Below are 26,793 nucleotides of genomic sequence, written 5' to 3'. Positions count from 1 at the left end.
AGGAAAAGAAACGGCACCCAAATCAGACGTTACACCATCCTTAAAAGTATACAAGAGTACAAGTATAAAACGGATTACATATCACACCTACTGACGGATCTATATATCGCAGTCCTCAGCCAGGTTAGCAGAAGGACGCCTATAAGCTTGATAACCTTGCCTACCGGACTCGTTCACAAGCGACAAGGATCGCATGGATGAGGGACGGCAGAAACGCCCCTCATCCTCTCTCACGAGCGTCTTGCCGTGCGAATTTTCCCGCTCTACAGGTGCAATGACGTCTCCGCGACGCGACAAATACCATAGAGACGAAAAGGCTGCACCGTCATCTCCGACTCGCGGACGGACATTAAAGAAGCTTCCAGCGCAAAATAGTAGAGGGTTTTTAATCATAAAGTTAATAAGGCTAGAACGGTGCTATTCTGAGCTTGGACGGAAGGAGGCGAGGGCTGTGGTTCTAGTCGCATCTACTAGGAAAGAGCCCTGCTGAATTTAGCGTAAAGTCAAGGTCGAGTCCTGGTGGCAGCAGCCACGGTGGACGTCGTCTGCCACTTCCTTTTTCTGAATTTTTTCCCAGATTTCTCTGCCTAGTGAAAGCTTTGAAATCCCACGCCGTCCCCCATACAAGTCCTAATTGGGTCAGCTTTGCTTAGTTTCCAAAATCAACTAATTCAGTGAGATTCAACTCTAACTTGCGCTGTCAGATAAAATCCTACGCATTTTTCACTTATTCTGGTAGATAAAAATACTGCTTTCTCCGATCTTTGACTGGGATTCTATCCCAATTTCCAGTGATACAGTGCAAACGCGCTGGCGTTCCTATAGTTTTAATAGCAGTACGGGGTGGCTTCAATATAGAACAATGTAGCTCTGAAATCGCTCTGGAATCGTTGACGCTAAAAGCCATTTCGTTGCTACCGTATGGTTCTAAACTAGTGTTTTTCAAACTTGGTAACTTTAAGAGGTGGGGACTTCAACTTCAAAAAAGAGTTGAAGTCCCCACCTCTTAAAGTAGCTAAGTTTGAAAAACAGTTTTATAAAAGCGCGTGAGCATATGTTTAAACTTTTTCTATCTCTATGGGATCCGTAACGGGAATTTGTGAGCACCCTCATCACGCCTCCCTTAGAAAGACTCCTGTGCGCGCCTGCGCAGAGCGAGGCTCGCTGGCCCTTCAGCCAGCCAATAAAATCCTGGAAGAGCGGGGTTTCCCGCGCGTCGCGTGAGCTTTTAATACTACATTGTTGACGGGGCGGGAGGGGAGTGGGGGCTTCCAGCAGCGTAGAGTATGACGTTGCTGTGAACCCCTCACCTGGTGGCGTCAGGTCCGTTCGAGAGCACGTGGGTACGAAGGGGTGGGGGGATTTAACCCCTTCTCCTCCCTTGCGCATGGTAAACCTGAACCGAAGGGCCTCGGCGGTATGGCGTTGTGCTGCGCGGGTGGGGGGCGGGAAGCGGAGTCGTGAATAAGCCCGTTTAACTGTTGGCATCGTTGGGCTGCTGACGTTATCTGTAGGCGCGCTTGCTGCGGACCCGCCCTCTTTCCTTTGGCTGATGCTGCGGGGACCGGTGGGTCGAGTGTAAAGGCTGCCGCTAATGGGATTGCTGCTTAGAAATTGTTGCCTTCCCGCTGAGCAGCTCCAGGTGATGCATAGGGCTTTGCCCGCAACCCGTTGAGCTGGTGAGATTCACAGGTTTAGGGCTGGCACGCCCCACTTGCTGTCCTCCGGGGACGTTGGGCTGCATCTCCGTCACTCGCAGCCAAGAAGTCTCGGTCGGGTGCAGAGCCTAAGTGGCCGCTGCTGCAGTTCGGGGCAGCCCTAAGGGGAGGTGGGGCGCTGCAGCTTCTTTGGATTCTTCAGAGCTGCGCCCTGTCCTTGTTCGGCAGGAGGCAACAGCGACGGGCAGGTTCTCATTTCCCCACTTTTCCAAGCTGATTTGGGGTTGGAGGACGGACAGTTCGTGCTCTTTCCATTCCAAGCAAAAGAAGGACTTTGTGGCACTTGAAAGCCCTGTGAAATTGCCGTGCCAGATTTTCAGTCCCGCCTGGTCAGCTGATTTAAAAGACCTTTTTTAAAGTGCTTTCATTAACTTTACGTCTTGCGGAAAAATAGAAACTACCTTCTAGATCAAAGTAAGCTGGGATAAGCAGTAAACGTTCTGTTTCCAACAGTGGCTGGCTTCTTTGGATTCTTGAAAGCGTTCAGGAGGGATAGTTACTTTCGCAATTGTGGGGGCAGAGACTTTTAGCTTTTTGAGAGTGAATTCTGTACATTAATTTATGTAGCGAGCTGCATATTCAGAACCTGAAAAGTAAAATATCTTAATAAGAAATGTTGCATTGATGTTGCATGTTTGCCCACTTGGGAAACTGTGGCCTTGCTTTTCCTTGGAGTTTTAATTGGAAATGCACTGTCCTTAATCATTGTGAATGGTCATCTCACAGCAGGAGGTACATTTGTATGTATTCTAGCCCATGGTTCTAAAATGAAACATGTTACTACTGTCTCACTGACAAAGAGATGTGAGAATGATTGTTGTATGGAATACTTACCTTTGTAATAGTGAAAATTTTGCTGATGTCGAAGAGGTTTTTTTCTCTACTTAGAACATGTTATTATTATTTAAAAGATTTATTATAGCTGTCCAGTCCAAATGTCTGTTAGTATTCTTTAATTCTCATGATAAAGCATATAGCAGAAATGGAAATTTCTGGTAGCACAAGATTGTCACTTTCATATTTTACTTGGGATTGAGTTGTTGGGTTCAGTGAATCCACATTTCAAAGTGTGGATTGGGGATTATGACATTAACTGTGGTTATTTTTGAATGTTAAGTTGTTGTTCTAATATTTATATTTTTGCTCAAGTACTTGTATGTCTTGCATATACAGCAAGAACTGCTGTTCTTTCTTTCCTTGTGTTTTGTGATAAATGCAAACAAATGCATTTTCTGCTGTGCGTTGCCATACTGTTTTTCCAGAATGCTGTTTTTAAAATAGAACAAAATGCAGTTGTAGTGCTGGTTTGAGGAATGTGAAATAGCAAAGTATTACGGAAACTTTCCAGGCTATTATTCGTTTAATTAATAGCTTCATGTTTGCTAATTTAGCCCTTTGTTGTTTCCCATTGAGCAGCACTCTTCAATTTGGCTCTCCTCGATATACATTTTTTGAGAAAAAGATCAATTCTTTAAATTACTTTGCTAATTAACACTACTGTGTCATGTTGTAAGTATAAAATGGATGCACTTAAGTTGAAAATTATAATTGTGCTTTATTAATTTTCAGATGACCGTGTGATAGGAATGGAGACAGAAAGTATAAGAAGCAAAATTTTGGAAAAAGAAACTACTGAACAAAGAAAGGAACGAGAAAAAAAGAAAAGATCTAGAGTTAAACAGGTGCTTTCAGATATAGCAAAGCAAGTTGACTTCTGGTTTGGTGATGTCAATCTTCACAAAGACAAATTTCTCCGAGAACAAATAGAAAAATCTAGAGATGGATGTGAGTCTGTTTTTTTAAACTAGCAATAAAATACATTATTACTGAAATGCAGCTCTTGAAAAAATAATTCCTGTTGGTTCATATGTATTATGAAATACATGAACCAGTTATATGATTATAACAATTATGAGAGCCAGTTTGGTCTAGTGGTTAAGGCAACGGGCTAGAAACCAGGAGATTGAGAGTTCTAGTCCAGCCTTAGGCGTGAAAGCTGGCTGGGTGACCTTCGGCCAGTCACACACTCTCAGCCCAACTCGCCTCACAGGGTTGTTGTGGGGAAAATAGGAAGGAATATTAGGTATGTTCACTGCCTTGAGGGACACGGTGGCGCTGCGGGTTAAACCGCTGAGCTGCCGATCGGAAGGTCGGCGGTTCGAAACCGCGCGGCGGGGTGAGCTCCCGTTGTTAATCCCAGCTCCTGCTCACCTAGCAGTTCGAAAACATGCAAATGTGAGTAGATCAATAGGTACCGCTTCGGCGGCAAGGTAACGGCGTTCCGAGTCGTCATGCTGGCCACATGACCCGGAAGTGTCTATGACAACGCCGGCTCCAAGGCTTAGAAACGGAGATGAGCACCGCCCCCTAGAGTCGGACATGACTGGACTTTACATCAAGGGAAACCTTTACCTTTACTCACTGCCTTGAGTTATTTATAAAAATAATAAAGGCAGGATATAAAATAAATAAAATAAAAATAAAATAAATTATTACAGATCTGTTAGTTTTGGCAGATATCACTATATTTAGTTTATTTAAAAACAACAACTGGCCATCTGTTGCTTTTCTGGCTAATTTAAATGCTTGTACTTTAAAATCATAAATAGTTCATCCAAGTAATAGAAAGGGATATCTCTTCATATACTAGACTTCGTCAGCTGTGCTATACAAAGCAGTAGGAAGCATTCTTGAAGGTGGACTTCTTTCTATGGGATTCCTTCCTGGAAGCTCATCTGATAATTACATTGCATTATAACCATGTACAGTTGTTATCTGAAATGTAATGAAGAATTTTGTAGTAAAACTTTAAAATCACTTATGGAGTAATTTATGAATTACAGTAATTCAATCACAGACTTTATTATAAAACTCAAATATAGAGGACTTTTTTTTTCCAAAAAGGAAGTATATTGTATACATTATTTTAACTATTTATCTTGCTTCTTTGTTTCAGTAAAGACTATTTAAAGTGCAAATAGTGACCCCAGGCTTATTGCTGATCAGCTGTTCTTAGCCATCTGTTTTCAAGAGTTCAAATTACATTAAAACCAATTATTCTTCTCCATCTTTCCTCATTGTCCAATCAGGAAAATGGAGAATTTCTTCTGACAAGCAGTTCCCAAGATCAGTGTCCTAAGTTTTCCCAATTCCTTTTACAATCTCCTATCCTAATTTTATTTCTTTTAATTTTAGATGTTGACATATCGCTTCTGGTTTCTTTTAACAAAATGAAAAAATTAACCACTGACAGAAAATTGATTGCACGAGCAGTTAAAAGTTCATCTGTTGTAGAAGTGAGTATGAAAACTCTGTTTTTATTCTGTAAGGCCAAAAAGAGGAAAAATTGTGGAATAGATTTTTAATTTAATTTTATACCTTCCAGTTGGATTTAGAAGGAACTAGGATCAGAAGGCGGCAACCTTTGGGTGATCAACCAAAAGATGTGGATAATCGTACAGTATATGTGGTAAGATATTACCTATTTCATTTTTTTACTTTTAATATTTCTTCAGAAACAGCCAATTAAATATTGTAATGGTTTTTGTTCAAGTAGAATTTGGGGAATTGTAAAACATCTTTAGCTTGCCAGGTGCCCTTATTTAGAACTTTGTGTATCAGCCAGTTGGCAAAAAACTTTTGGCTGTCTTCAAGCCCAACAATAAACATTGTTCAGATAAGCCAGGAGAGCCTTGGGTTTGCCAGCTCCTCCTCTCTCCTTTCAAGCAAAACACTTCAAAATCCTCAATTTCTGAGTGCTGAGGGGACTGTATTTTTCTCTGTAGATGGTGGCAGTTGGATAAGAGTTCGTCTAAGGGAGCAGGATTCATAGAGAGAGGTTTTCCTTCCCTTCAGCCCTTGTCTCTGACATGTCAGAATGAAATAGGGGAGCAATCCATCCATTGAATTAAATTCGGTCTGGTACATTTTCCACTGCCACAATTGTGCAAAAATGCTTTTGGCCATTGTAACCTTAGGCTGCAGTTAATACTAACTGTGGAAATATCAGCTTCATAACATACACATTTTGCTGGTTTTGCCTACCAATCCCAGAGTTTCATCAGATGTGTTTTACCAAATGTGGATTTAAATTATATATAATTTTTTAAAATATATAAATATATAAAATTATATTTTTGTCATTTTTATCTTATCGAGTTCTGTTTCCAATTTTTTCTAGTACAATCACTTTTTCCCCTTATAATTCACTAATTGGGTTAGAACATATGTTTTAGATACACAGATCAGAAGTTTATTTTTAATTGAACTGAATATTTAGATTTTCTTAAAACATAATTATAGACATCCAGATTGGATATTTATGTTTTTCTTCTGTACTTAATTAATTTTTTTCGAGTATATCCCGCTAAGTCAGTTCACTTCCTTAATGAATCAATTGTTTTTATCTTAACCTTTCTCACCCCTTTGACCTTGGAGGAATCCTTTAAACATTTTTCATGCCTCAGGGAACCCCTGCACATTCAGGCTCAAATATAGGCCAGAAGTCAATTTTTTTCATTTCATGTGTAGGCCTGTATAAATGCATGAACAGTGTTCTTAAACAAAAAATAATGAAACCTCTTTAATGTGGAGTTGCCTGAATTTGAAATAATTTTTTAAATAAATCGTGATCTAGTGACCTCTTGCGGAACCCTAGGGTTCCACAGAACCCTAGTTGAGAAACCATGATCTTCACTATTTTCCAGTTAGTTCTCTTAGGTCAGTTTCAAGATTTAAACCTGAGGCCTTTCTTCTGCTCATTATGTTACTACTGAGAATTTAGTACAAATATCTTTCACTTGCTGCTTCCTTAGTGCAGTTGCATATATGTTTTTAAAAATCTGGCTTAGCTTTTATAGAGGTCTGCTGTGAAATTTTTGGTTTTGCTTAATTCTTCTACCTTATTTTCATCCACTGAATTGTTAATGTTTGCTGCAGCTGTTGTCTCCTGTGGCCTTTTGCAGCTTAGCTTTTTTTTCCCCCCTCTTTCACAGTTGTATTCCTTTTTTTAAAAAAAAATTATTAAGTTTTGAAACAAGGATAAAAGCTATGAAAAAACAAAGAACTACAAAAAAGAAAAAAGAACTAAGGTGTGAAAACCCAAGAGAATTTTTTTTCAAAATTACAGAAAGATGTGACTTCCAACTTTTAACAGGAAGGATATACAAAATTTTTCATAATCTCTTACTCTATATTAAATCAAAACCACATTATAAATCATTCTACTTTAGCACTTTATAAAAATCACTAAGTACAGTTACTCCCCCTTGTATTAAAATAAAGAAAAAAAATTCATATAGACCCCCTAAACAACTTTACGCCCTCAAAAAGATAACACTTATTTAATTATTCTCTTCCTACTACTATTCTATACATTTCTGTCTGCTATAATAAGAATCAAATTAAAAAGCACATAAATTGTCTGCCATTATACTTAATAGTACAACAGTTTTAATAATCTTAATCTTAATAAACCCAAAAAACAAAAACAATTCAAAACAGTGGCCTTAAATCAAATCCTTGAAACCATCCAAATAAACTTTTTTCTTAAAAGCACATAACATCAGCCGAACCCTTAAAGCAACCCAGATAAACATTCTTTAACCCTTATCCCACTTCAGAATAAACCAGAACATTTACATACCCCCACAATGTGTACAGAGCTTTTCTCTTGAACAAATCAAACAGCCCAACTGCCCCCCTCAAAAATTCCAGCTTCTCTTCAAAAAATCTCCCACACATAATGACCCCTTCTTTTTCATGGCATTCCCCCAAGAAATCAATTTTACTTATGGCTAGCAGATTACTCTCTCCCTTAAATTTTTCCAACTCCACTATCCAATCTTCATCCAGCATCTCAATAGAAATCCTAATCTCACTCTTAGAAGAAATATTTCTATCACTGTTGAATTCCTCAATTTCATCCACCACATCCCCAACCAGATGACACAGTTTAGACCTCATATTTTCCACAGTGTTCTGAATAGCTTGCATAAAAGCTTGGTAGAAGTCAGAAAAAATCTGTTTGAAATCTTCCATGTCTCATGCAGTAGATTATAACACCCCCTAGGAGCTTAACCAGCCAAAGTCGAAGATATGGAAAAGTTCTGGAATGTATTTATAGAAGCGAGAATGAGATAAGCAGACAGTTCCCAAGGGAAAGTAGAAACAGAAAGCTGAAGGTTCAAATCAGCCAATTCAATATGTAGGAAAATGCTAATATCTTCAAATTTAGTACAAAAATAATTAACAGGAAGACAATTGTTTACTCTCAATCCTCCTTTATATTTGGAAGGAAAACGAAGTCCAAAACTTGATTTTTTTAAAAAAAAAGTAATCCCCAAAATAACTAGAAGCACCAAGAGAGTCAGCTTCTCCTTGCTGTAGAAAGCCTCTCTTAGGTTATGCATACTTTTTTTTTAAGTATACACCATACATTTAGTGATTTAGAAATGAGGTGGCTGTTCTTAGTGTCTCTTTAAGGCTACAGTGCGGCTTGGAAAATGATGACAGCCCTGCCCCTCCCAGCTAGCTCTTTCCAGTCAAATGCAAAATGTTAGAAGTTGATAGGATACCTCTACACAGTAGAAATCAGATAAGATGGGGTACATGGGAACCAGCAAGTTATCTGAAAGACCTAACTTTTCCCAAGATTAGAATACCATTTTTTAGAGCCAGATTTAATATCCTTCCATCAGCACTCCTGCAAGGCAGGTGTAATAAAACCCCCTTAGCAGAGAGAATTTGTACATGTGGCAATAAGGAGGTTGAAAACATCTCTCATGTTTTATTATGTTGTAAATATTACAGGGATATCAGATCAATATACATTCACCCCCTAATAGAAAGGTTTCCAGGGAGACCAAATAATTTTTATGAGAACCATCTTCTTCAGGACTCAAAATCAGCCATCACACATGCAGTAGCTAAATTTTGTGCTGCCGCAATGGTAATAAGGCAAAACTGGTTAAAGAAGTAGGGATTTTTGTTTACTTTTCAATTTTAATCAATATTTTGTTTAGTTATCTTTTATTAAATTTTTGAGGATATATTTTACAATATAGTATTACAATATAGTATTAATATATTGGATCTACTAATGTTTAGGTAAATAAATATGTCATTATCGTAATAGGGATCTATAGATTATATTATAATGGTTTTAATTTACAGTTGTCTATATATAACTGTACTCATTTGACTTATTTTGATTTTGCTATTTTTATTCATTTTATGTTGCTGGTCATTGACCGAATAAACATTATTACTTACTTACTTACTTCTGGCTGCAAGCAGCTGTCCGGAGGACAGATGGGATGATTCCAGCTGTTCTCCTTTATCCGGAGAACGTTTCTGGGCTTCAGGAAAATCTGCTGGAACCTGAAAAAAATTGCTGCATTGTCAGCTAAGCCCACGGGCCTATCTACTCAGTCTGCCACGTCCCCACCAGAAGTTCACAGTTCTATTCCTGAATGAGAAACTGCAACTCACTCTAGCAGACCTTCAGGTAGAACTCTCCAGCCAAGCGCGTGCTATAGATTATAGATTATGTTATAGTTCATCAGTGTCCATTTATAGGACAGTGTGGGGAAGCAGGATAATTTCTTCTGCATCTAAAAGTATTATAGTTTCTAGAGAAACATTTAAGCTTGGATACTTTTTTATGGCATTTGATTGAACTAATAAAGATGATTCTCAACTTCATATTTGGGTTTTTCTGTGCATAGAACAAAAGACTACTTATTTTGTGAAATACAAAAATTGCAAGCCACTGCTGCCGCTACTGAGCATTCCTTCAACCATTTTGTTGTTGTTGTTGTTTATTCGTTTAGTCGCTTCCGACTCTTCGTGACTTCATGGACCAGCCCACGCCAGAGCTTCCTGTCGGTCGTCAACACCCCCAGCTCCCTCAGGGACGAGTCCGTCACCTCTAGAATATCATCCATCCACCTTGCCCTTGGTCGGCCCCTCTTCCTTTTGCCTTCCACTCTCCCTAGCATCAGCATCTTCTCCAGGGTGTCCTGTCTTCTCATTATGTGGCCAAAGTATTTCAGTTTTGCCTTTAATATCATTCCCTCAAGTGAGCAGTCTGGCTTTATTTCCTGGAGGATGGACTGGTTTGATCTTCTTGCAGTCCAAGCCACTCTCAGAATTTTCCTCCAACACCACAGTTCAAAAGCATCGATCTTCCTTCTCTCAGCCTTCCTTATGGTCCAGCTCTCGCAGCCATATGTTACTACGGGGAACACCATTGCTTTAACTATGCGGACCTTTGTTGTCAGTGTGATGTCTCTGCTCTTAACTATTTTATCGAGATTTGTCATTGCTCTTCTTCCAAGGATTAAGCGTCTTCTGATTTCCTGACTGCAGTCAGCATCTGCAGTAATCTTCGCACCTAGGAATACAAAGTCTTTCACTGCTTCTACATTTTCTCCCTCTATTTGCCAGTTATCAATCAAGCTGGTTGCCATAATCTTGGTTTTTTTGAGGTTTAGCTGCAAACCAGCTTTTGCACTTTCTTCTTTCACCTTCATCATAAGGCTCCTCAGTTCCTCTTCGCTTTCAGCCATCAAAGTGGTATCATCTGCATATCTGAGATTGTTAATGTTTCTTCCAGAGATTTTAACTCCAGCCTTGGATTCCTCAAGGCCAGCTTGTCGCATGATGTGTTCTGCGTACAAGTTGAATAGGTAGGGTGAGAGGATACAGCCCTGCCGTACTCCTTTCCCAAACTTAAACCAGTCTGTTGTTCCGTGGTCTGTTCTTACTGTTGCTACTTGGTTGTTATACAGATTCTTCAGGAGGCATACAAGATGACTTGGTATCCCCATACAACTAAGAACTTGCCACAATTTGTTATGGTCCACACAGTCAAAGGCTTTAGAATAGTCAATAAAACAGAAATAGATGTTTTTCTGAAACTCCCTGGCTTTTTCCATTATCCAGCGGATATTGGCAATTTGGTCTCTAGTTCCTCTGCCTTTTCTAAAGCCAGCTTGTACATCTGGCAATTCTCGCTCCATTAACTGCTGAAGTCTACCTTGCAGGATCTTGAGCATTACCTTACTGGCATGTGAAATGAGTGCCACTGTTCGATAGTTTGAACATTCTTTAGTGTTTCCCTTTTTTGGTATGGGGATATAAGTTGATTTTTTCCAGTCTGATGGCCATTCTTGTGTTTTCCAAATTTGCTGGCATATAGCATGCATTACCTTGACAGCATCATCTTGCAAGATTTTGAACAGTTCAGCTGGGATGCCGTCGTCTCCTGTTGCCTTGTTATTAGCAATGCTTCTTAAGGCCCACTCAACCTCACTCTTCAGGATGTCTGGCTCTAGCTCACTGACCACACCGTCAAAGCTATCCCCGATATTGTTATCCTTCCTATACAGGTCTTCTGTATATTCTTGCCACCTTTTCTTGATCTCTTCTTCTTCTGTTAGGTCCTTGCCATCTTTGTTTTTGATCATACCCATTTTGGCCTGGAATTTACCTCCGATGTTTCTAATTTTCTGGAAGAGGTCTCTTGTCCTTCCTATTCTATTGTCTTCTTCCACTTCCGCGCATTGCTTGTTTAAAAATAATTCCTTATCTCTTCTGGCTAACCTCTGGAATTTTGCATTTAATTGGGCATATCTCCCCCTATCACTGTTGCCTTTTGCTTTCCTTCTTTCTTGGGCTACTTCTAGTGTCTCAGCAGACAGCCATTTTGCCTTCTTGGTTTTCTCTTTCTTTGGGATGTATTTTGTTGCTGCCTCCTGAACAATGCTGCCAACTTCTGTCCATAGTTCTTCCGGGACCCTATCTACTAGGTCCAGTCCCTTAAATCTATTCTTCACCTCCACTGCATATTCCTTAGGAATATTAGTGAGCTCATATCTAGCTGATCTGTGGGTCTTCCCTAATCTCTTTAGTCTGATCCTAAATTGTGCAAGAAGAAGTTCGTGATCTGAACTACAGTCAGCTCCAGGCCTTGTTTTTACCAACTGTACAGATGTCCGCCACCTTTGGCTGCAAAGGATGTAATCAATCTGATTTCGGTGTTGTCCATCTGGTGAAGTCCATGTATAAAGCCGTCTCTTAGGTTGTTGGAAGAGAGTGTTTGTTATGCAGAGTGAATTGTCTTGGCAAAATTCTATCAGCCTATGTCCTGCTTCATTTTGTTCTCTCAGGCCATACTTACCTGTAATTCGAGGTGTCATTTGACTGCCCACCTTAGCATTCCAGTCTCCTGTGATGAAAATAACATCTCTTTTAGGCGTGTTGTCCAGTAGGTGCTGCAGATCCTCATAGAACTGCTCTACTTCAGCTTCTTCAGCATTTGTGGTTGGGGCGTATATTTGGATCACTGTGATGTTAGATGGCTTGCCCTGAATTCGAATTGAGATCATTCTGTCATTTTTGGGGTTGTATCCAAGCACTGCTTTAGCCACTTTACTATTAATTATGAAGGCTACTCCATTTCTTCTGTGGTCCTCTTGTCCACAGTAGTAGATCTGGTGGTCATTTGATGTGAAGTGGCCCATTCCAGTCCATTTCAGTTCACTGACGCCCAGAATGTCTATCTTTAATCTTGACATCTCACCAATAACCACATCCAATTTGCCCTGGCTCATAGATCTTACATTCCAGGTTCCAATGGTGTGTTGATCCTTAGAACATCGGATTCGCCGTTCACCACCAGCACCGTCGGCCGCTAGCCGTCCTTTCGGCTTTGAGCTAGCTGCGTCATCACGTCTGGGGCTAGTTGAGCTCATCCTCTGTTCCTCCCCAGTAGCATTTTGACCATCTTCCGACCCTGGGGTCTCACCTTCCGATGGTATACCGACATATCTCTGGTTGTACTGATCCATTTAGTTTTCACGGCAAGAATACTGGGGTGGGTTGCCATTACCTTCCCCAGGGATCGCATTTAGTCTGACCTCTCTGTCATGACCTTCCCGTCTTGAGTGGCCCTTCACGGTTTAGCTCATGGCATCATTGAGGTGCTCAAGCTCCAGCACCACGACAAGGTAACGATCCTTTGCTGAAGCTTCAACCATTTATAGTATTTTAAAGGATAACGGTCTCAAAGTAACTTTTCTTCTTCAGTCCTTTAGTATGGTTTTGTATTCCCCAGGTAATTGTTTAAGAGTATATAAATTTGTCTTTGGTATTATATATGTGTATGAATGTATTTCTCTGCTAAAATTAGTTATAAACAATAGATGTCATATTTATGACACTTCTGGGTTTGCATATCGGTTAATTGCTCATTTAATCATAAAATATTAGTATAATGGTTCATGCATAAATGTGCATTCAAAGTTGGTTTGTTTTCTTTGTATACATATGTGGAGATATAGCTTTATGTCTGTTGTTCCTTTTTTGCTATAGGAATTGCTTCCTAAAAATGTCAATCACAGTTGGATTGAACGGGTATTTGGAAAATGTGGCAATGTAGTTTATGTCAGCATTCCTCGCTATAAGACCTCCAAAGACCCCAAAGGATTTGCGTTTGTGGAATTTGAAACAAAAGAACAAGCAGAAAAAGCTATTGAGGTCAGTTACAAGCAACCAAAAAGATTGTTTTGTTTTTAACTAGTTTATTTACTTTAGTATATACAATTCAATACTGTTTTTTGTAAAAACCTTTTGTCATGTGAGTCTTTCAGTGGTTACAGTCTATATGGGGTAGAACTTGAGAATACAGAATCTATTATCTGAGGGAAGATATGTGCTATATTGAAAATGTCTTAATAGTGTCCATTAAACATTTGGAACTCTAAAAAAAATATTTTCTGAATATGTTAAATAGCTTCCAGTTCTTGTTACTGGCAGTATAAAATTTGTTTGTCAATCCTGTGCGTATTACCCAAACTGAGCCTCCCAGTGTTCAGTGAAGTTTATTCCTCAAAGCAACTTAAGGTATAAAATCATGATGCTTGGAATAGTTACATAAATGCACTCTGTTTTCTAGTTTATTCTGGCTGGAAAATTTGGGTTGAACTCTTTTTAAGTACTGTTGTTCAGTCTTAATTTAGGCCTTTTGAACAATTTTTATTATTGTATCATAGATTGTGTGTTTAAATATCTATTAATGCTAGAAAGATATTTAAATATAATACATTCAAATTGTTCAGAACATGAGGAAGTACAACATGTTCCATAAAATATTCAATGAAAAAAATTGTAATATATTCATGTAAAATGAACATATATGCTTGTAGGATAATATAACTTATAGTTATATTATTAACTAGTAGCTGCTGTCTTATGTTATCTGGCTTTTGCATTTTAAGTTCTTAAATAACCCACCAGAAGATGCACCAAGAAAACCTGGTATGTTTCCCAAAACAGTAAAAAACAAAGCTGTTCTGACATTGCCTACAAGTGATTCTGCTGTAGTTGGTGAGTATAACCTTGGTACTTTCAGTTTTGTCTGTGGATTCAGTTATCTTCCTTAATCTTCCTCTGGCAGGGGAGTTGTGAGAAATTGTGGGAAGAAATGAAGCAGGTGGTCTCTGTAGACTCCTTGGAAGCAGAGAGGGCAAAAATGTAATTCATTCAGAATATTGAGGTAAATTTTGTTTTTTTGCATAGAAGAAAAGAAAAAGAAGAAAAAGAAAAAATCTAAAACGAAGAAGGAAAACAGCCAGCAAACAAATACTGGAGCAAAAGACTTATACATGGCCATTTCTACAGAATGCACAAAAAGTCACAGAACGATATCAGAGAGTTCTGAAACAGAATTGTCAGAAATCCAACGACACTCTTCAAAGAAAGAAAAGAAGAAACTTGATAAAACACAAAACTCAGGATTGGGAGAAACCAGATCGGGAAAGAGGAAGCGGAGTCGCTCTGGTGATGGAGAGATGTCAGTTGTAAAAATGAAGAAAATTTCTCAGAAAGATAATGTTCATTCTGCAAAGGAGGAATCAGCAGAAGGGCTGGATGATTCCAAAGGTAGTTTCATATTATTCATTTTTCTTACTGATTTCCTAATCAAGAACAGGGTTTGGAAAAAAAAAACTTGTGATGTTAATGATTTTTTGGAAGAGAATGGAAACTTTGTTCTAGTTTGAAAGAGGAAAGAAAATCCTATGTTTTGTTTGTTTATTTCTTGGAATGATGGAAATATATTTGAAAAAGGAAATTGAAGAATGAAAGAAGTTTGTTAAATTTTTCCAGTATAATCTATAGGTTGGATCCACTGTTACCATTCCCTTGCCTTGGTTCTGATAGTGGACCAAATGCTGAATATTGTCATATCCCTATAATCTGTTTTAAGTATCTGGTGGATAGGATGAAGTAGGGAAGAAGAAAGCTTCAGAAAATCCCAGTATGAGACCTAAAGTGCAGTTGGAAAGATTTATTAATAAGTAAAAATGTGCAATTCCTTATTTCCAAATAGACACATGTAATTTTCAAGATGTTTACATTTGATTCTTAGGCTAGAAATGTAATGTTAGATTTAAAAAGAGGATACTACTGCTAAGTAGTGAAGAAGGATGCTAGGTATTTCTTAAACTAATCACAATGCCAATTTGAGGGCATCACTCTGGGGTTGGAGAAACCAAGGTTCAGTCATGAAGTTCATTGGGTCACCTTAATCAGTTATGCTACAATTATAAGAAAAAAAAACATATTTCATGTGAGAGAACCAAGTAAACTATCTTGAACTCCTTGTTAGCTGTTTATAATAACTTTAACCCATTTTTATTTAGAAATTTCTACTGAAGAAGAGAGAGAGACTGGTGATAAGAAAGAAACCTCTCTTTCAAAGTCTAAAAGAAAACACAAGAAGAAACATAAAGAGAGACATAAGATGGGAGAAGAAGTTATTCCCCTGAGAGTTCTGTCAAAGTATGTTAAAATGTACAGGATTTATTTGCCATCTTATAAAACAGTACTAGAAATTTTACCAATTCTGATAAAATGATGGTATATTTGCCTGCCTGGTTGACCAGGAAGGTGAGATAACAAGTCTTTAACATTTTATCTGATTGAATTAATGATTTGTGAAATGTTAGGGTTGTAGATGGCCAAGTAGCCTTAACCATTTAATTTGTTTTAGCTTCTCAGTTGGTCCTGCAGTTCTTGTCCCATAATATTTCTCATATGCTTGTAACCTATTTGTAACTTTTTTCTTTTTAATTACTGTAAAATACTTATTTGATTTTTTAAATGTATGTTAAGAAAGGGTATTGGTAGCTATGGAGAATTTGATCTTGTAAATACGAAGTTCACCTCTTTCCTTTGCCCTAATTGTGCCTTGTACAATACAGTCCACTGTGTTACAAGTAAAGAAAATGGATTATATTCAACAAAATATGCCACCTATACTTCAGTAACCATACTTGAATGATAATTTTCTCAGTCTGCCTGCTAAAATAGGTGCAATCCAGACATTAGTGTTCTTTTCTTTAATCAATAATAGCAAATGAAAAATGGACTACAGGTTAATGATGGTAATTGGGATCAGAATTTCCATCGCTACTTTGCTAAGCGATGGCAAAATCCCAGCACTCCCTGTTGCCATTGTTAAGTGAGGATCATGGGTTGTTAAGCATGTCCCAGGTGGCTCGTAAACAGACTGGTAGGCTGGTAAGGTGCAAGCGTGGCAGGGCCGGGGGTGACTGTTGCTGGGGGGGCGGGGTATGTGAGCAGCCTGTGCGGCAGGTCTGGGAGTGGCTGCTGCCGGGCAGGGGAGGGTGCACAGGTGGCCTGCGAGGTGAGGCGCGGCATGGGTGCAGCTGGGCTGGGGGAAGGTGTGAACAACTTACCAGAGGAACTTGTGACCTTCCCTGCTGGCTTCCCCATTTACTTTGCTTGTGGGAAGCCAGCAGGGAAGGTCACAAATCACGATCATGTGACCACGGGACGCTGCAATCATTGTAAGTGCAAGCTGGTTGCCTAGTGCCCATATCAGGATCACGTGACTGTGGGGGCGATGGGATAGGCAGATCTTTGAGGACTTGTCCTAAGTACCACTTGTTCAGCACCATCGTAACTTTGAACAGTCACTGAACAAGTGGTTGTTAAAGTGAGAACTACCTGTATTCAGGCTTTGGTCTACTAATCTCTAGTATGGGTAAATGTACAAGCAAACTTTTCTATTTCTTAAACAGTCAATGCATAACTAATCTCTGTGTACAGATACCAATTATGCACAGTTGCTTGTGTTTTTAAGATCGATCCAAAATCTATCTACCCTGGTATTCCTGGAAAGACTCCCAGTGACCAATAGATATTAGGTGATCCAGTAGAAACTGAATCACATATTTTTTAACATTTCAGAAACAAATCTGAAAGAATCTATTTATTTATTTATATTTCAATTTTTTATCACCGCCCATCTCTCCCGAAAAGGGGACTCTGGGTGGTTATGTAATTATGTAATAGGTGACACAAAATTATGTCATAGGTGACACAAAATTCTGACGATTACACCAATTTTCTCAAGTATATAAGCTTTCAGTAAATTCAGGTCTCTTCAGTCAAATGAAAAGTTCTATAGAACTTCAGAAACTCATATATATCCATGCTGGTATGAATCAGTGTTTTAGTCTCACTTTCTTTTAAGTTGTCATAGAAGCAGTTACTGTATGCCATATTAAGAAATAGGTACCTTGCACCCCTATATTCAAAGGAAATTCCATTCTTTTTACAGTACATTTGTTGTTTGTTCCCCATCATTTCCAACCTTTGCATTAGCATTTTTCAATCTCAATCTCTGTAGGAATGAGTGGATGCAGCTGAAACAAGAGTATTTGACCCTACAGAAAGCCAGCATGTCATCTCTGAAAAAAGCAATGGCCAAAACAAACACTGTGACTGTTGGAGCAATGGAAACAGATGTCTGTACGCCAGATGACTCTGCAACAAGAAATGGCAAATGTAAAGATAATTGTGAATTTCTTCTTCTGTTTCTTTTTAAGGAGAAGAGCTTATGGTTTAAGAATAAGAACAGATGGGAAATGTATGAACTTAAAAGTTATATTACAAAATTGGGTTTATTTTAATAAACAAACATAGACTTCCATGGAGTGAAGGTAGATTTTGGATACTGAACACTTTTTGTCTTAGGACCTTCTAGTAAATGATGTTCACATTGCATAGAAAAACATGTATTTGCTGATAGAACAGGAAAGATGTCATATAATTGCAAAGCAAGTTTTCCCAGTGGTAATGTATAACTTTATTTCATTTGGATGCAGTTGGTAGATTTTGCAGTTCTAGAGGGGTAAAAGTACAGTTTATCAGACTGAAGTCCACTTTCAAGTAACTAAAATCACAAAATTGTGTTGTATTCACGTGTAGCATTCTGTTTATTGATTACACAAATAATTTTTTAACTTTTTAACTTTATTCTCTGGCCATTTAATTATGAAGAATCAAATGTCTGCAGTGACTGATGATTCAGAAAAGACTGAAAGGTCTCTCACAGATATTTCTTTGCAGAACCAATTAACTTTAAAAATTAAAATTAGCTAAATTAATGTTAGTAAACATATATTTGACATGATACTTTTTGATAGCAATGAACATAAAGATGCTGTCCTCAAAAAAACCACAAGATTATAAATACATAAGTTACCTAGTTTTAAAATATTCGATTAAAGGATGTAATTAGTATAGTAATAGCATTTAGAATTCTTTAAGTATTATATTGTAGGTGTTGCCACTACCAATACTGATCTGTGTTATGCCAAACTGTTACAAGAAACATACTTATTTCTAGCAATACTGTTCCATTCCATATATGAAATTGTAAAAACTTTATTTATTGCGAGACCAAATTAAGAACTTCCATTAATGTTCTCCTTTTCAAATTAACAGCTATCAGCAATTATGGTTTAGCTCCTGCTGAGAAGATTCATACAATGGGACCCCAGTTTGAGAGTGGAGTGATTGTGAAAATCCTTAGTACTGACCCACTCCCAGGCAGGAAGCACATCAAGGTAATGCTTTTGTAATCTTAGAGAAGTAATTATCTTTTCTTTGAATTTTATGACTTTGAATAAAGTCTGATTGTCAACTAGTAATGCATATATCTTGAATAATCTTTACTCCTGGATTATTTAACTGAAGAAGTAGAATGAGTTTATTTCAAAGAAACAATTTAAATTTAGCTGTAAAGAGTTGCTTGCCTGTACAAATAACTTTTTTTAAAGTCATAATTTATTCTTATTTCTTAGGAGGTGAATAATTTTTCTTTTGTGATTTGAGAAATGACAGCTCCTGATGTTTAGCTTTGATGCTTATCATGTATGCCTTTGTTATATTTGTTATAATGTATTATACATCTATTTAAAAATCTTATATATAAGATTTTTGCTTTCATCTTATATATAATGTTTTGTGCTGTAATGAGTATTCCATGTGTAATGCAGGTTGGCTTTAAATTTTAATGAAGAGGTTAGATCTTATCAGTTTGCATCTGAATTCTCTTCTGTGGTATCTTCAATGTCAGATCCAACATGTGTCTGTGAACATCAAGCATTTTTTAAAAATACATCCAGTGTCTGAAATATGCAACTACTAACATATAATGCAAACTAGTAGCATACTTTAGAGACAGAAAAATAATTCTTATACTCTCGTAACATTAAATGTCTTTTTTTTTCTGAAATAGAACATTAAAATCTGTAGATAACATACAACTGTCCTTTTGAATCTTCTTAAAAGTCTGGTGTAGAGAGTTGATGTGTCATGACAGCTGAAAGACTGAGCTATGGCTATGAATAGAAAATCTGCCAGTTTGAATAGTTTCTTTGTTAATGATTTCGTTAGATATTTTTAGAAGCTCCTGTCTTTCAGCCTCAGTCTTCTCTACCCAATCTATAACATGGGGATAATAATACTTAGTGAACTGTATTTATAAAAACAAACAGTGCTTGGAACAATATAAATTAATACTTAAAATGTTAAATATTATGATTATTGCCTAGGGAATGTATAATGTAAGAATTTTTGTCTTGCTATTCAATGAATATATGTACCCCTAATCTTGCCAGATTTATCATCTGAAACTATTTGTAACACAAATCTTAATATTTAAACATTTAAATCTCTCTGCTTGATCTAGAAGTTAAGGCAACGGGCTAGAAACCAGGAGTCTGTGAGTTCTAGTCCCGCCTTAGGCATAAAAACCAGCTGGGTGACTTTGGGCCAGTCTCTCCCTCTCAGCCCAACTCACCTCACAGGGTTGTTTGTGTGGGGAAAATAGGAGGAGGAAGGAGTATTTGGTATGTTCACCGCCTTGAGTTATTTATAAAAATAATAAAGGGATATAAAATTAAATAAATAAATGCTCAAGGAGGCTGTATGTTCAGATTTGGAAAAGTATACCAGATAAGATTATACTTTTTATTACTCTAGCTTCTGTTTGTGAATTACAGTCCAGTATGTTTATTGAGGTTCACATCTGGATGTGCAGAGCATAAAGAACTGGAATTGTAGAAGATTTTAATTTCAGTAAATAAAGCATTTTAAATTGGGTATACTAGCTATAGAATTAGCTTTTGAAAATGGTAACCTTTGTTATTACTATGCAGTTCACTCGTTGGCCATGGACAAGTTTTGCAAACTGACCCACCTCATGGAGTAACTAAGAGACTGGTTTGACAGAGCAATGGCATACACATTTTTGTAATCAAATTATTTATTAAACTTATTTTGTGCTGATATTATAATGCATACAGCATACAAACATGAATTGGCAAAAAGCATGAAAATGAAGTTTACTGATTAGAACTATATATTTTGAACATCTGTATACTAAGCTATTGGATGTTAGAGTGCTATAGCACTGTATGAGAGAGAGATGGAAATAAATAGGTACAAATATTATAAACCACAAAAATAAAGGCATAGAAAAAATTCTTACTCTTTTCTTGAGTATTATCATATTGCACTTAACTTTATTTTTCTAAAGTTGCAGCATTTGCTTTGTATTTTGTTTTTTCTTTGTGCATTTTTTTTAGTCAACACTGTATAATTAAATAATACTGTTATTTTTCTTCCCCTCTCTCCTTAACAAGTAGATAGAAATTAATAAATGTATCTTGTGTGGTGCATCCCTTTCATCATAGGATATGCTAACAACACTAGCTAATGTTGCTTATGTTGATCTGCTGGAAGGAGATACAGAATGTTATGTGCGGCTTAAAGCACATGGAGATGCACAAATTTTAATAAACTCACATAAAGAGCTGCAGACAAAGTACAACTGGAAACTTGAGATCCTTTCAGGTGAGGTTTATACTCTGTTATAGATTTATGCGGTTTGCAAATATTGTATCAATTTCAGGAATATTTTAACACTTGTTCAAGTTACGACTTTCGGTATTCTGGTATTTGTCCCCAAAACATTTTTTTTTCAAATCTAGTTAGTGTCACTTCTATGTTTGTGTCTGGAGCTTAAGCCACATATTTCCCTTTGTTAAAAAGGGTATCACTGGCAATAGTGATTACAATTTGTCTGGAATGCCAACTGCTAGATATACCCTTTTAAATTAGGATGATACAGAGCAGTCCAGTAGTATATATACAGACAAGCTGATTAAGAACACTGTGTTCCTTGTTCCTTCATTATAGATTGTTCTCTGACCCTTCAGACTCTTACATAACAAGTAAAAATTCAGGTCCTATCTTTCCCCTGCTTTCCTTTAATTTTTAGCTCTTATTTTCAAAATGCTAAGGCCTATGTATATGTGTCATGCTCCCAGAACAAACATCCCCAGAACACTTGATTGGACTCGCATGCATGTTTCAGTTAACACGTGTATCACTCTTGTGAGTCGAAGGCACGAGAGGGGGAACATCATTGGAGTGTGAAATCATCTTGTTTGGACTATCTTATAATGCCAAGGTTGTTTGCAAGGAGCTGTTGAAGACAGCTGCAGATTCTTACAGTAACTGGCATGAAAGGGAGGGGTGCATACCTGATATGGGGAGTGGGGGGGGATTTGAATTCACTGAAGATATTTAATTGGGGGAAAAGCGCAGGATTTTTCATTCGCAACTTTTTCTTTGTATTGAATGCTACACTCCATTAAAAAGAATTCTAAGTAAATACTTATGAGCTAGATTTAATGGGAAGTTGAGTATTCCAGTCATCACAATACGTCAGTAACAAGAGTTTAAAAGGGGGATCGTTCAGTAAAATGATCTCCAGAAGGGAAGGGAGCAAAATAATTAGAGATTTTGTTTATCTTTTATAATTGTGACTTTTCAAATTTATATATATGCTATATTTCATTTCCCTTCCTCTTAGTCATAGTATTTCTATGCATTCTTATGTTTGCTCTTTGCTTCTTCCCCCACTCTTTTTAGTACGTTTTCAAGACAATGTTCATACTGAGTCTATTTTTATTTGTCGATGCAATTCAGAATCAGAAAGAAAGAAGGAAGATGCATGTTGTATAACTTGAAAATAATTGCAGCTTTTTCTTTCATATGAAATGCTTACTTTTTAAGAAGTAAGCTATAGATGTCAGTCACTTACACCCAAGCAGGGATAAACTATGGTGGGGGAAGTGGGTGTACATGACAGTTTCACCTCCCAAAGTCTCATGTCTGGTGGCTTCTAAAGATTTTTGTGTTTTTTAAGGTAAAGATTTAGAAATGGCCTTATCAGAAGTCCCACTTATGCATAGAACTTTATGTGCTTTGGATTAACACCCTTTCTGCCCATATTTCCCACCACAGCTTAGTCCTATTCATGTGCACACATTTCTGGATTGTTATAGGAATAATAAGAACATCTTTTTAATTTAATAATAATAATGTATCGACCCAGGGCCATATTAAGTAAAATTATGTACTTTGGTTCAAATGTTTGTATTAAGGTGATCATGAACAAAGATACTGGCAGAAGATCTTGGTGGACCGACAGGCTAAACTTAATCAACCTAGAGAAAAGAAGCGGGGCACAGAAAAAGTAAGATAAATGATCTAGAACTTCTAATTCATGTATAGATTTTAGTAGGATTCCAGGTTTTGTTCTTTGAACAGGAGATGCTCAAACCCAGTTCCACTGAGACCTGCTGCCAGTCAGAATAAACCAGGTGACCTAGATATACTTGATCGTCTAGCACTGCTGGAACTACTAATCAGTATAAGGCAGCTTTGTTTTTTCAAGATAGTTCAGTGGATCTGTAGTAGCATTATGTGCCATCTCAAAGGCAAACAAATTTGTGACTTCACAAACTTTCCATTATCACATTCTGCTGTAAAAGCATATATAGTAATACAATTGTTAGTCTCTAATGAAAGCCTTTCTCAACCTTTTGACCCTGGAGGAACCCTTGAAATATTTTTCAGGCCTCGGGGAACCCCTGCACATTCAGGCTCAAATATAGGCCAGAAGTTACAATATTATTATATTTGTTTCATATGTAGGCCTGTACATATGCATTAACAGTGTCCTGAAACTAAAAATAAAGAATGAAACTTTAATGTGCAGGGAACCCCTAGTGACCTCTCGCAGAACCCTAGGGTTCCATGGAACCCTAGTTGAGAAAGCCTGCTCTAATGTATGTCAAGACCTGTATTTGTTGAAACTGTTTGAGGAATACTGGAGAAACTATGCTAATACCAGCCCAATAACTGAAATGGAAAAACTTTATTGTGGTCATTAACCAGCACAAGGAAATTGGTGTTCAAATACCCAAAACTAAATTGACAATACCAGGGTAATTAGGAGAAGTACATACAAAGAATTTTGGCTAAAAGTAGTATTAACCAGCCCAATAAAAATACTGGTAGTCCTTGGTTAACGACCTTGTGTTCAGCAACCATTCGAAGTTACGATGGCACTGAACGAGTGGTAGTTACAACCAGTCCTTGAAATTCTGGCCATCCCAGCACCCACGCAGTCAAATGATTGCAATCTGGGTGCTTGGAACCAGCTCACACTTAAAATGGTTGCAGTCTTCCCTCCTGGCTTCCCACAAAGTCAATGGGGAAGCCAGCAGAGAAGGTTGTAAGTCACTCGTATAAGTCTCCACCACCCACACATCCTCCCCCAGCCCCTCCACTCAAGCCTTGCTGGCCACCCACACACCCTTGTACACCCTCCCTACCTGGCAGTAGCCACCCCCGCCACCCTTGCACTGCACCTCCCAGCCGCCCACAGACCCTCCTTGAACCTCTGTGCTTGCGCTGCACCTACCTGACCACCCATGCACCCTCCCCAAGCCTCACTGCACTCGCGGTGCACCTTGCCAGCCACCCGCGCACCCTCACGCACCCTCATCCACTCAGCAGCAGTCATTTGCCTGACTTCCGGCCTGCTTGCAAGCTGCCTTCCCCACTGTCTTTGGTTGTTGGAAGCCGGCAGGAAGTTGCAAGGAGGTCCTTGCTTAATGACCCATGAACCTCACTTAATGACGGCAACAGGGACTGCAGGGATTGCCATTGAGCGATGTGGTCATGTGATGTCACACTTTACAAACGCATAGCTTAGCTATGGAAATTCTGGTCCCAATTGCCATTGTTAAGCAAGGACTACCTCTAGATAGCATGTTCTTATGAACATCCAATCGCATGTTGTTTCTTACAACAATTATACATCTCCCTTTGCAACCAGAGCTAAGGCGAAAGAGTCTATTCGATCATTTAACTCTGTAGCAGGCCATACATTTTCTGGAAGTAGTTTGGTCTTCTTTATAGTAACAAATGGCAAATTTAGACAACAATAAAAACCTAATCAGCTTCTGTTAGTTTGACCTCCAAATCCTGAGTTGGAGTAGTTTTTATGACTGTATTACCATAATTAGACATTATTTTCAAAAGTATTATAGATTGTGAATAAAACTGATGGATAACCTGGGTCCAAAAGCAAATCCTAACAGCATAATTTCCAACGCAATTTTCTGTTAGGTACTTGAAAACTAGAATTAGTACATTTCAAAGGCATTTTCAAAGCTACATATTAAGTAATTAACCTCAAAGATCTGAAGAATCCTGCATCCTACTTGTCAATCAAATTACCTTATTTATTTATTTTATAAATGTATTCACTGCCCATCTCTCCCCTACGGGGGGCTGGGGGGACTTTACATTTTGAATATATGCAACTATGTCATTCAGGCATTGAGATCTTGTTAACACTGTTCTTTGTGCTGTTAATTCCTGTAATTTTTGCATAACTATGGACCACTTTAATACTATTGGCTGAAATTGTCTTCCTGAATGCAGTAGGTAGGTGGATTTTCAATGACTTCAGTATGGAATCCACGCTGGAAAATTTAGCTTTTGTTTCTTCTTCTACCTAGGTATGGAATGAAAGAAATGTTTCCATCTGCTGTTGCTATTCAGTGAAATGCAATTATGTTCTTTGGAAAAAAGTTGCCATTATTCAAGAATATTAAGCATTGTTTTCCATGAAATTACATAGATGATTTAAAGGGAAATCTTCTGAATTTATAGAAAATTGTGTAAACAATTTTACCTAAAATCAAACAATTCTAATACAATAATATAAATGATAAATTAATTAAATTAATTAAATAATTAGCACGCATGACCCCAATTTCCTGTCTTCTTACCTATCAACAATTATAGTCATAAAACCTACTAAGGTTCTTACTACACTTATATTTAATTGTTCTATTGCTGCTAGCAGCTGAATTGTCTTTTCCTTTTCATCCTGTTGGGAATTGACTTAACTCCTTGTAGAAACTAAGACTTATCAATAAACTTGGCATTTTTAATAAAGATTTTATTGGAGATTATTAGCACTGCCCAGTTTCAATTTTTTTTAATGTATGCAGAGTTGCCAAACTTAGATTTTGGGGTTATATAAAGAGACAAATTAAAAATTCATCTTCAAAAAGGAACTCTTTCTTTTCATAGTATGGCATCCAAATCACAACCACATAATTGATTAAATTCAAAACTATAGACTGTTTCATAAAAAAAATTTGTTTGAGACTGCACCTTCCAGAATTCCTCAGTTCTTCTGGAAGTGGCTAAGATTATGAAAGCGTGGTAGATTAATTGGGACCAGAAAAAATAGGTTGCTTACTAAGGTTTTCTTATTTGATAAGTCCATATTGCCCACTAAGCTTCTGCAAACCTTTTAAAAAAATATTTAAGGGTAAGATTAATGATTAAGTAGCCCAACTTTTTAAAGGATTTTGTTAGGAGAGTCTGAACAGCAATAGTAGGCATTAAATTGTCAAAAGTAAGCCATGTCTCATTAAAATCAAGGAAATCAAAATGTTGTGCATGTTATTGGGCTGTTCTTGCCCAAATAAAACATGGTTCTTGATTTTAAAGTTTTTAGTTGCAAATGGTAGTTTTATTGATCATGTCCATATTTTCTGAATTAAAATGGTAATTTTTTCGTTTATTTTTCTTTTATAGTTGATAGCAAAAGCTGAAAAAATGAGACTGGCAAAGACTCAAGAGATAAGCAAGCATATCCGTTTCTCTGAGGATGAGTAAATTTATGACTTCCATGAAATGTTTATAAAGAAAGAAAATAAACTTACGATAAAGTATCTCATTGTTTCATAATGGAGTGAGACAAATGAAATTGTGCTGAATTTGATAAAATGGAATACTACTTGAGCCTGTTTGGAAAGAATGCATTGAACAAGCTCTTCTATGAATTTTTGCACAAATATTTAGTACACTGAATTTTGTAAGTTGTTGTGAGAATGAAATAAAAAATTGAAATAATACTTGTTTCCTAAAATAAATGGGAGTGATAGTTCCTAAAATTCATTCTAAAGGACTGCTAAAAATGGAACATTTTCTTGCTTTCTGATGTGGGGGAACAGGAGAAATTAAATATTTTTTTGTAACAAATTACAGAGGTTTGCCTGTGTAGTCCACTAAAGAAAACTTAAGCTGTAGATGGGATCAAAATTAAGTTGTACATCAAAAGTCTCATTCCATCCACACTATCAGAGTTACTTGCAATAGATTAAGAAGCATGGGCTTAATACCATATTTGCTGTTTGTAACCCAAAACAATACTTCCATTTTTGGTATACAATAAGAAGCCTGTGAACCTTCATTTCATAGTAGGCAAACAATATTTAGTAATTCTTACAGCCTCTATTATCCAGCTTTCTCA

General features: G+C 37.4%; 1 protein-coding gene across 4 annotated transcripts; it reads left to right on the top strand.

Moving 5' to 3' along the window:
* The first annotated feature begins 1,513 nt into the window (after positions 1 to 1,513).
* LARP7 (La ribonucleoprotein 7, transcriptional regulator) lies at positions 1,514 to 26,393 on the top strand. Of its 4 annotated transcripts, none has more exons than XM_063309869.1 (13): positions 1,514 to 1,642; positions 3,288 to 3,503; positions 4,914 to 5,014; positions 5,104 to 5,187; positions 13,095 to 13,259; positions 14,000 to 14,108; positions 14,304 to 14,663; positions 15,425 to 15,563; positions 17,440 to 17,597; positions 18,540 to 18,661; positions 20,795 to 20,954; positions 22,553 to 22,644; positions 26,076 to 26,393. In XM_063309869.1, the coding sequence occupies exons 2-13, from the start codon at positions 3,305 to 3,307 to the stop codon at positions 26,154 to 26,156; spliced, it is 1,770 nt and encodes a 589-aa protein (XP_063165939.1). In that variant the 5' UTR covers positions 1,514 to 1,642; positions 3,288 to 3,304; the 3' UTR covers positions 26,157 to 26,393. The 4 variants fall into 4 exon arrangements, with proteins under 4 accessions (XP_063165939.1, XP_063165937.1, XP_063165938.1 ...); XM_063309867.1 differs by having other exon boundaries at positions 14,301 to 14,663; XM_063309868.1 differs by having other exon boundaries at positions 1,536 to 1,679; positions 14,301 to 14,663.
* The last annotated feature ends 400 nt before the right edge of the window (positions 26,394 to 26,793 follow it).

Source organism: Candoia aspera, chromosome 8, assembly GCF_035149785.1.
Source record: "Candoia aspera isolate rCanAsp1 chromosome 8, rCanAsp1.hap2, whole genome shotgun sequence".
Lineage (NCBI taxonomy): Eukaryota > Metazoa > Chordata > Lepidosauria > Squamata > Boidae > Candoia > Candoia aspera.
This window is presented reverse-complemented; position numbering and strand designations above follow the sequence as displayed.